The sequence below is a fragment of the Chelon labrosus genome (assembly GCF_963514085.1).
Source record: "Chelon labrosus genome assembly, contig: SCAFFOLD_163, whole genome shotgun sequence".
NCBI lineage: Eukaryota > Metazoa > Chordata > Actinopteri > Mugiliformes > Mugilidae > Chelon > Chelon labrosus.
The window spans coordinates 50,001-59,911 of record NW_028181526.1 but is presented as its reverse complement, the minus strand read 5'-3'; the positions used below and the strand labels follow the sequence as shown (position 1 = coordinate 59,911).

General features: G+C 41.7%; 1 protein-coding gene across 1 annotated transcript in view; it reads right to left on the bottom strand.

The window, feature by feature from the left end:
- Positions 1 to 6: 6 nt before the first annotated feature.
- The window catches only part of arhgap15 (Rho GTPase activating protein 15), a 15,530-nt gene continuing 5,625 nt past the window's right edge, over positions 7 to 9,911 (bottom strand). The window contains exons 2-13 of the mRNA XM_084575441.1: positions 9,871 to 9,911; positions 9,730 to 9,801; positions 8,044 to 8,184; positions 7,801 to 7,890; positions 7,563 to 7,661; positions 7,173 to 7,308; positions 4,864 to 4,998; positions 4,459 to 4,557; positions 4,259 to 4,336; positions 3,628 to 3,762; positions 2,829 to 2,934; positions 7 to 310 (exon numbers count right to left, since the gene is read on the bottom strand). The exon at positions 9,871 to 9,911 is cut by the window's right edge and continues 134 nt beyond it. Coding sequence (XP_084431567.1) covers positions 127 to 310; positions 2,829 to 2,934; positions 3,628 to 3,762; positions 4,259 to 4,336; positions 4,459 to 4,557; positions 4,864 to 4,998; positions 7,173 to 7,308; positions 7,563 to 7,661; positions 7,801 to 7,890; positions 8,044 to 8,184; positions 9,730 to 9,801; positions 9,871 to 9,911 — 1,316 coding nt within the window. The 3' untranslated portion in view covers positions 7 to 126. The remainder of the gene's footprint in view (positions 311 to 2,828; positions 2,935 to 3,627; positions 3,763 to 4,258; positions 4,337 to 4,458; positions 4,558 to 4,863; positions 4,999 to 7,172; positions 7,309 to 7,562; positions 7,662 to 7,800; positions 7,891 to 8,043; positions 8,185 to 9,729; positions 9,802 to 9,870) is intronic.

Below are 9,911 nucleotides of genomic sequence, written 5' to 3'. Positions count from 1 at the left end.
ATTTATTACAGTAGAAATCAACGATTTTTTTTTTTTTTTTAATCCTGAACCCAAACCATAAACTACTTCACTAAAATAGTTGATAAATTTGAGTCTGTCAGATGTTCTGGTCCAACCCAAAACCTGTTACTTCCCGTCTATGTCGAAGATCACTCGGCTCTCGATAAGGATGAACTCCACAATCTGGTTCTGGTACACCATGTTGACTGCCATGTTTCCTGCATCCAGCTCAGGCCACATCAGTGTTGGGCCGAATACGATACCTATGCCCTGAGTGGACATTAGATTCTTCTTGGAGAAGTCCAGAACTCTGAAAAACACAGGAAAAAGTCAAGGTCAATGCCAAATCCTCCTCCTTACATACAAGGCCCTTAAAGGCCTAGCTCCATCGTATCTTAAAGACCTTATTGTACCATATCATCCCAGCAGATCACTTCGATCTGAAAGTGCAGGCCTACTTGTGGTTCCTAGAATTTCAAAAAGTAGAATGGGAGGTAGAGCTTTCAGCTATCAGGCTCCTCTCCTGTGGAACCAGCTCCCAGTTTGGGTTCGGGAGGCAGACACTCTCTCTATTTTTAAGGTCAGGCTTAAGACTTTCCTTTTTGATCAGGCTTATAGTTAGGGCTGGACTAAACCATCCCTTAGTTATGCTGCTATAGGCCTAGGCTGCTGGGGGACGATGCACCAAACACATGTCCTCCTTCTTTCTTCTCTCTCCTCTCTCGCATCCTCCACTTTCTTTTCTCTGGCACAGAGCTCTTGCCCTCTAATTTCCTATATACTACTAGTCATACAATTCTGTGCTATTACTATGTAGAATGTTTACTGCTGTGTGTGTCCCACCCCCCTTCCCCCCCTTCCCCCCTCTTCCCCCCTCTTCTTGTGAGTATCTCTGGCCTGGAGTGGTGTGTTTCCTGTGGAGCTCTATACTACATCTGTTGTCGTGGTCTCATCAGCCTGCCCAGTCTTCATGGAATCCTGCAGTTATCCACTCCTACCTGAATGAACAATTCTCCAACCTGCCTATGATTCCTCTTACATTTTCAAACTGTCATGTAACATCATCAGTTTATATCATAAGATTCCACATGTACACTTTAGTCAGATATGTGTATCTATGACAGATGCATGTTTATCTTGCTGTTCTCTTCTCTCTTTGCTGTTCTCTTCTCTCTTTCTTCTGTCTGTACCCGGCTGGCCTTAGGCAGATGGTCCCTCCATATGAGCTGGGTTCTGCTCGAGGTTTCTTCCTGTTAAAAGGGAGTTTTTCCTGCCACCGTTGCCTTCAGGCTTGCTCTGGGGGTTTCAGGCCGGGTTTTTGTAAAGCGTCTTGAGACGATTTGTATTGTTATTGACGCTATATAAATAAAATTGAATTGAATTGAACAGCTTCACAGATGTTAAAGTCTGACTCGCAGAATACATTCAGTACCAAAGACTTTTTTAGTCCAAAATGAGAATGCATCAGTGTGTATAGTGTGTTATACGCACAGTATATAATACAATAGAGGATGAGTAGGACCCACTCTAAGTTAATGAGACCCTCAAACCCCCAAAGATCAAAATGACACGAATATCAAACAAATTACTTAATTAATGAACCAAACAGATTTATTGTTTCTGCTAGTCAACCAAAAAGCTCCAGTTTTTTCAGTATATTTATTTCAGTAATCTCGACAGTCCATGATATTCACTATGTTATAATTCATTCAAGGATTTTAACAAGATTACAATACGATCAATAACGCCCAATTCTTTGCCCCATTTCTGCTGTGATTGCTGCCATCTAGTGAGTACTTGGGCAAACACAGCACATCAGTGATTACAAAGATTGAAGATCCTAATATTGTGTAGGTCTCCCTTGTGGTGACTCATCAGAGAATGGACATGGGCCTTCTGAAGCCGAAATTATGCTTCCGCGTTAACACAGCGCGTCCGTGCGTACGGACCTATTACGGACCTATTGCGTCCTTGCGGACCCCCGTGCGTCCTACGCAAGGGCCAGACGCGCACCTCCCAAAAATCCTCGACGCGCGTCGAGGCGACGCAACAGCAACGCAGCAGCAACGCAGCGGCAACGCAGCGGCATTGGCTGTGATTGGTCCGCTAACTACATCCGCTGGAGACAGCTTTTCCGGTTTCCACTCATAAACATAATTGTCTCCTTTGTCGTGCCCTAATTTGCAATAGAAGTATTTCTTCCTCTGCTTGAATAATTTGTTATAATACATATAATACATTATAATATAATATAATAGAGATAATTTCTCTGTCTCGGTGTCCATCGTACACTGTGACTACGGCAAAATCCGGAAGGTAAATAACGAGGCGAGATAGTCACAAGAGTGTCGGTCGGTCGGTCACAAAAAACCATAGCGCCCTCTACCGGTGTGGCATGCATTTCGACACGTAAACCCCACGCAGAACCATCACGGTCTCACGACTGCGTCTGAGCAACTGCGTGGCCATTGCGTGACCATTGCGTGATCACTACGCGGAAGCATAATCTAACCTTGAGGGTGTCCTGTGGTTTCTAGCAACACAATGTTGTTAGTGGGGGCCTTTGAGGGGAGGGGCCTCTGTGGATCATCCCACAGATAGTTGATCAGTTTGGGATCTAGTGAATGTGGAGGCCAGGTCAACACCTTGTGCTGTTGTTGTTGCAAATGTGGTTAATGCCAGCTGTTTATTAGTTCCATTCTCACCAGGTAACTCCCAGGTAACTTTGATCTTAAATGATCAAATAAGTGAGTTATCTTACAGATTATGAACTAGATGTTTTGGTCAAGTTTTCCTTTCATATGGTTTGTGTGTGTGTGTAGATCTACCTGTGCAGGTGGCTGAAAAGCAGCTTCATGGTGTCCTGGTTGGGTTTGGGCAGCTGCTGGACCAGTTTCTTCACAGTCTGCACTTTCTGTTTCACCTCTTTGATCTCTGTTCAGATTGCATTAGCATTTAAATTCAACATGTGTACAGCTTTGTATTTTCATGTGCATGTCTTGTCGTTTACTGTATGAGTTGATTTGCATATCTACGAAACCCTTTCTTGTTTTGAAAGTGCATTAAGACTGAATAATATGTCTGTGAAGGTTCTCAGTCGTCCAGGTCATAGTTTACCCAAAAAGGCTGAAACGGGGGCAACTGGACTTGTAGAGTTTCTTGAAGATGTTTCATTCAAGTAGTTTCTTCAGTTCTGAAAGACTGGTGGGGAGTTGATGTTTAATTAGGATTTAAATGTGTCTGTGGGTGTTACTCATCTTAGACTCCTGTGACAAAGTAGTTTATACTGTTAGTCTGGAGCCTCTGATGATGATGGTTCATTGGAGGAAGAGGAAAAGGTGAAATGGTCTCCTCCATCTAGGGGTGATCATCTGGCAGGCTGTAGTTTATGAGTTTCTAATGAGTTACACTCACAGATATTCCTGTTTAAACCTCAACTCCACACCAGTCCTTCAGAACTGCAGAAGCTACATGAATGAAAAGTCTTCAAGAAATTCTACAAGTCCAGTTGCCCTTGTTTTGACTTTCTTAAAAGGAAGCATTGTGCAGGATGTCTAAAAGTTGTTTATTGTAAATCAGGTAAAAATAATTTCAAACTGAGGGATTAGTTTATCAGCTTTTACTCACTGACAGCCTCCACAAATGACTCGAAGAACTTAAAAGGGAACAATGGCTCCGGCAGCTCTCGGAAAAACATTTTGAGGGCTCCAGTGACGACATGGATGTCCTCCCACTGACTGTGGTCCAGGTCAAAGTCCTCCTCTGCAGGGCCAAAACAAAACAGACAAACTTAACAACATTTATGTTGAATTAATGCAAACATCACACTTTGCGCTCTGATGGAAGCAGTAGTTTGTCGGGCTATGGTGAAGTAATGAAGTGGGCTCAGATCGATCTGTTGCTCTAGTTCACATGGTTGTCATGAATTAACAAAACTCTACAGCTAAACATTTTGTGTCACGTCATCATTAGGAAATTCTGTTAGTGTACGTGTATGAGGCCAACTCAGTTGTTTAAATCAGAATATAGCTATTTTGTGACATCAACCGCTACTAGCACTGAGACACGTCTCTACTACAGTCACTTTAATTAGTGATGCATTCTGCATATTTATCAACTAACATTTCATCATTATACAAGTAGAATTAAATAATTTTTCATTGGGTTACATTGCAAATTTATTTTCTGAATACAATGTGCTGAAGAATTTAACAGTTGCTGTGAAATAAAGACAGAAAAAGGTTTGTGTTGAACCAACCTTGATCAACAATGAAGCGAAGTTTCTGGATTGTGGCCAGATTTCCACTGACTCTATAGATCCCGTCAGCTTCCAGACCTGATGATAGAAACACAGTTGATGCAAATATAGATGAAGCAAAGCCAAACCCAAATATCTATATACATAATTGAAGTGTGTCTTCTGAATGTGTGTTCCGTTTTCGTGTACAGCTTTTGTACCTCTTTTCTCAACAGCTTCCAAACAGATCTTAACAAACGTCGGTACTGTGGTTCCTTCACGTTTGCAGAGAGTCAACAAATGGCAGCCGAACACTCGATCTGAGACGGACATTTTAACAGGAACAATAATCATTATTCTACTGCCACATATAAAGCAAATTCTCTTTGTTTTACAGCTTCTACTCAGCTAATACTTATTCAAAACCAAGACTAATGTTTGTTTACATCCTGACATTGACTTTAACCTGTCAGAACTTTACACACACATTTGTTTGAAATTAGGTAGAAGACATGAAAATAAACTCCATTATTTCGTAAAAAGGGGTCCTTTCATAGAGTTTAGTAACCTTAAAGCTGCTTCTCAAAGATTACGTCAAAAGGAATAAATGAAGAACGAGTAGAAACCTTTGATGAGGCCTTTCTCCTGTAGCGTCTTCATGGACGGACGTCTGATGATGAACTTCTTCAGTCTGTTTTTCACTCCGTTTTTGTCAGCGCTGTCTGAGGCGCTGTGCTTCAGCTTTGAGCTGCTGAACATGTCTAAAAAAACAACAAACTTTTAATAAGAGTTTTTGTCCAGTTCTTTTCAGCACATCGGTCTGTAAATGTATCTACACTATATTGCCAAAAGTATTCGCTCATCTGCCTTTACACACATATTAACTTACGTCAGTCCATCCTTTGCAGCTATAACGGATTCAACTCTTCTGGGAAGGCTTTCCACAAGGTTTAGGAGCGTGTTTATGGGATTTTTTTGACCATTCTTCTAGAAGCTCATTAGTGAGGTCAGACACTGATGCTGGACTAGAAGGCCTGGCTCTCAGTCTTCACTCTAATTCATCCCAAAGATGTTCTGTCAGGTTGAGGTCAGGACTCTGTGCTGGCCAGTCAAGTTCTTCCTCACCAAACTCTCTCATCCATGTCTTTATGGACCTTGCTTTGTGCACTGGTGCTCAGTCATGTTGGAACAGGAAGGGTCCATCCCCAAACTGTTCCCACAAAGTTGGGAGCATGGAATTGTCCAAGATCTCTTGGTATACTGAAGCATTCAGAGTTCCTTTTACTGGAACTAAGGGGCCAAGCCCAGCTCCTGAAAAACAACCCCACACCATAACCCCCCCTCCACCAAACTTCACACTTGGCTCAATGCAGTCAGACAAGTACCGTTCTCATGGCAACCACCAAACCCAGATTCATCCATCAGATTACCAGATGGAGAAACGTGATTCATCCCTCCAGAGAACACGTCTCCACTGCTCTAGAGTCCAGTGGTGGCGTGCTTTACACCACTGCATCTGACGCTTTGCATTGTACTTGGTGATGTACGGCTTGGATGCAGCTGCTCAGCCATGGAAACCCATTCCATGAAGCTCTCTACTGTTCTTGAGCTAATCTGAAGGCCACACGAAGTTTGGAGGTCTGTATTGATTGACTCTGCCGAAAGTTGATGACCTCTGAGCACTACGCTCCTCAGCATCTGCTGACCCCGCTCTGTCATTTTTCGTGGCCTGCCACTTTGTTGCCGAGTTGCTGTCATTCCCAGTTGCTTCCACTTTGTTATCATACCACTGACAGTTGACTGTGGAGCTCCTGAGAGCGACCCATTCTTTCACAAATGTTTGTAGAAGCAGTCTTGCTTGATTTATACACCTGTGGCCATGGAAGTGATTGGAACACCTGAATTCAGTTATTTTGATGCGTGAGTGAATACTTTTGGCAATGTAGTGTATGTCATCATTTTAGGTAGTGCATAATATATTCTCAAATCCAGCAGTTATGAAGCAACATGCTCCCCCCCCCCCCCACATTCTGCAGTATTATTATTTTTAAAGTCTTTCTTACACACCCAGCTCATTGTATCCTAACGAACCCTACGCAACAAGGGAGGCTGGGAAACATCACTTCTGGTTTAAGGACGATAATCAATGCTGTGCCCAGGGACGTGTCCTCTGTCCACTGCTTTTCCCTCCTGTCCCTCTATACCAATGACCCAGTTGGTAAAGTTTGTAGATGAGTTAGGATTACAGCAGGTGCTTTGATGTTGTCTATATAGCACGTCTATATAGTCAATTATATAAATATGCTGATTTGGATCGAATAGATTGATGTGTCGATATTAAACCACTGACAGACTGAATGCTGAAAATACAATACAACGTTCTCAAAAAGACCTGAAACCCGATGAATAGTATTATCAGGTGTAAGTTACAGTAAAGCTTGCAATTAATTCTTTCATCATACATTTTTAAAATATGTAAAAATAGAAACTGTTTGAATCAGACGTTGAGAGATTAATGATGCAGGTTGTAAGGTAACAACTAACTGTCTACTCAGAAAATGATTAATCATACATAGAAGGTTCAGTACATTTGTGTTTCTGAGATTCTGACCAAATGGAATGTAAAATAAAAATATTCTACAAAATATTCAGTTTAGCTGTACTAATCAATTTAAGTAACACGTGTTCACACATACAAGTCAGAAAGTTAAAACATGCTGAGTCAGATGTGGCACTAAACAAAGAAAGATTTGTTGAACTAAACTAAATGATGTGGCTCGCTAAAACTTCAAGCACTAATTCAGCTTTTGAAGGAAAAACCTGGCCTTTTAGGCTCCAAATTATTTTAAATTATTATTTTAAGCTTCACACACACACACACACACACATATATATATTACACACACAGTTTGCAATGGTTTGTCTGAGTACTTACTGATGGACCGTCTGTGGACAGGGTTGCGTTGCTTGGTGTTGGGAGAGGCTGAGCCATGTCCTGGTAGGGAGCTGTGTCTGGGAAGGAACTCTGTGCTGTTTGACCTCCGCAGGGAGAAACCTCTGTCTTCTTTAGTCTGGACAGAAATGGTTTCAACAAAGAAGACCTTTATGTCACAAATAATTTGTGTTGGAATATCTTTTTGTGAAAAGTTTTTATTCGTCGGTGAGTCCGATTTTAAGTTCTTTTTTTTAAAAAATGTATTCCTGAACTTAATATCTTTGGTTTTTGGACTATTGACTGGACAATAGGGGGTGCTTTCTAATTGTTAAACCCTACAGGCAATCAAGAATAAAAAATAAGAGTCATTTTTAAAGTTTGAGTTCTTACTGAAGAGTCGACAGTCTTTCTGATGGAGTCGTACCATTTGCTGGCAGTGGGGAAACTGTCAGCCTGGACAAGGTATTCACTTCCTTTGTTTGTTGTAATCTGGAACAGATGAATAGGATCAGTTAAGTCTGGTACTTGAGGGTTAGAATGACTTGGTAAACATGTAAATATGAATCTTATTTATTTTTACAAGGCATCACGTCATTATTTAATAAGAACCATAGTTCATGTTTGTTACCTGGAAGACATTTTTCTTGCTGGATTTTTCTGTCGTCCACTCGATAACTGCTCCACACAGCTGAACCGCATCTGTCTTACTTCCTGGTTTCTAAACATAATGACAGCGGACACATGTCAAAGGTCCACCCCAGACAATGTTAAGGCATAAAGGAACTGCAGAACTACAGAGCTCAGCTAGAAATGCACTTCAGATTCATTAGACATATGGTAGAAACTATGGTTAGGGGAAGTGTTTTCTTACCAGAGCAATTTCTTGTTTGTCTTTATAGAACAGCAGCTGGTCTGAAGTCAGCACTGTCCACATCAAAGCCCAGTTCTTCCTCTGCTTTTTACCACACTCTGAGATTTTAGCCACATTCAAGTGTTCACTTTTCAACTCCACCTGGAAACGCATATTAGTGGAACATTCAGGAGCTTCAGGAACTAATTGGAGCCTTTGGCTGTGTTGGACATTTCATTTTCATAAGAGTAAAATTGGCATAGTTTTAGGCATTTTTGCAGATGCATTCAAAACAAACAGAAATCTCTAATTCTGTTCAGAGTTTCAAACTGTTGTGATGTGTGTTTAGAAAAGCACACACCTAAGATCCCCCTAAGTCCAGCCGCATGCAAGTACCGAAACCTGAGCCATGAAATCCAAGAACATTCCAGATCTCTGTAATAAACCCGAGGTGATGCATAGATCAGGGTCAGGGTTAAAAATGTGAGAGAAATTATTTTTACCAGAAGCACAGTGGCTGCAGAAACTGTGAAATAAGTTTGTAACTACCAGGACTCTAGGACTACCAGAGTTGACGTTTGGCTAAAAAAAGTAACTTAAAAAACCTATTTCACTAAGAAGCCAGCAGTGTTTCTCTGGGGCAGCTGTGGTTCAGTAGGTAGTGAGGGTTGTAAACGAACCAGAGGGTTATCGGGTTCAATCCCCGGATAGTGCCACATGCCAAAGTGTTCTTGAGCAAGACACTGAACCCCCAGTTGTGTGAATGTGTGTGTGCCTGTGTGAGCAAATGGGTAGATGTGTCTGTAAAGACCGCTTTGAGTACCAATAGGTGGAAAAGCTCTATGGAAAAACAAGGCCATTTACTTTCTCAGCAGATCTCCATCAATCAGGCATTTATAGAGGAGCAGATTGAATCCACAATGAGTGAAAGAACCGTGGTAACCCGTTTGGAATCTGTCTGCATTAGGGTCTACACAGACATTTTCCTCACCCGCCTCACTCGCAGAGCCATCAGCATTGCCAGTGACCCTTCCTACCACTTACATCCCCTTTTCAGTCTCCTGCCATCGGGGAAAAGGTGCCGGAGCCTTCAGGCCTGCTCCACCAGACTGTTGAATAGTTTTGTCCAACAGGCTGTCAGGGTGCTGAACCCTGCCCCCTGTCTATTAACCCACCCATCACAGAGGGACTCTACCTCACCTGCCTTCGTAACATAAAAGACTCAAGGGCTCTAACCTGAGTTATCTGCACCTTACTGCACCTTTGCACCTTACTGGGTAAACCCAAGCTGCAACTGTACATTGCACTGTTGTACATAGGCTGATTTCTATTTATTACTGTAGTTTCTATATCCAGAATGTTTTTTCGTAACCGTTTTCATTTGCTATATTCCTTCACATTTTGTCCATTTAGATTTTTTTATTATGTGAGAGAGGGAGATTTTTTATTGATTTTTCTTTATTGATTTCTAAAGAAATCTTGAATCACAATGATTTTGACACCTTTGCAGTTGAATTCACCTGTTTCAAATAACTGAGTTGTGTTTGTTCCACAATAAGAACTGTTTTACAACAGAGGAAAATAAGCCAAGGTGAGACAGACGAGGCCACTAATGTGATGGAGGTAGGAGTTTTAAATCTGTCTAGTACAGTGTAGCTGTTTTAGGATGAGATAATTGTGATTATACAACATAAATTTAGTTCTCACAGACGGTTCCAACGTGGCAGCTCCTGCACCAATAACGTTGTGTTGAGACTGATTCCTGCGATGACGAGAAATCTACAAAAGAAAATATCAGTTAAAGTTATGACTGCACCCTGGTAGAGTGGCTCTTTGTGGTCAACTTACAGGTTTCTGAGGGAGGTCAGATTCCTGCAGCACCATAGACT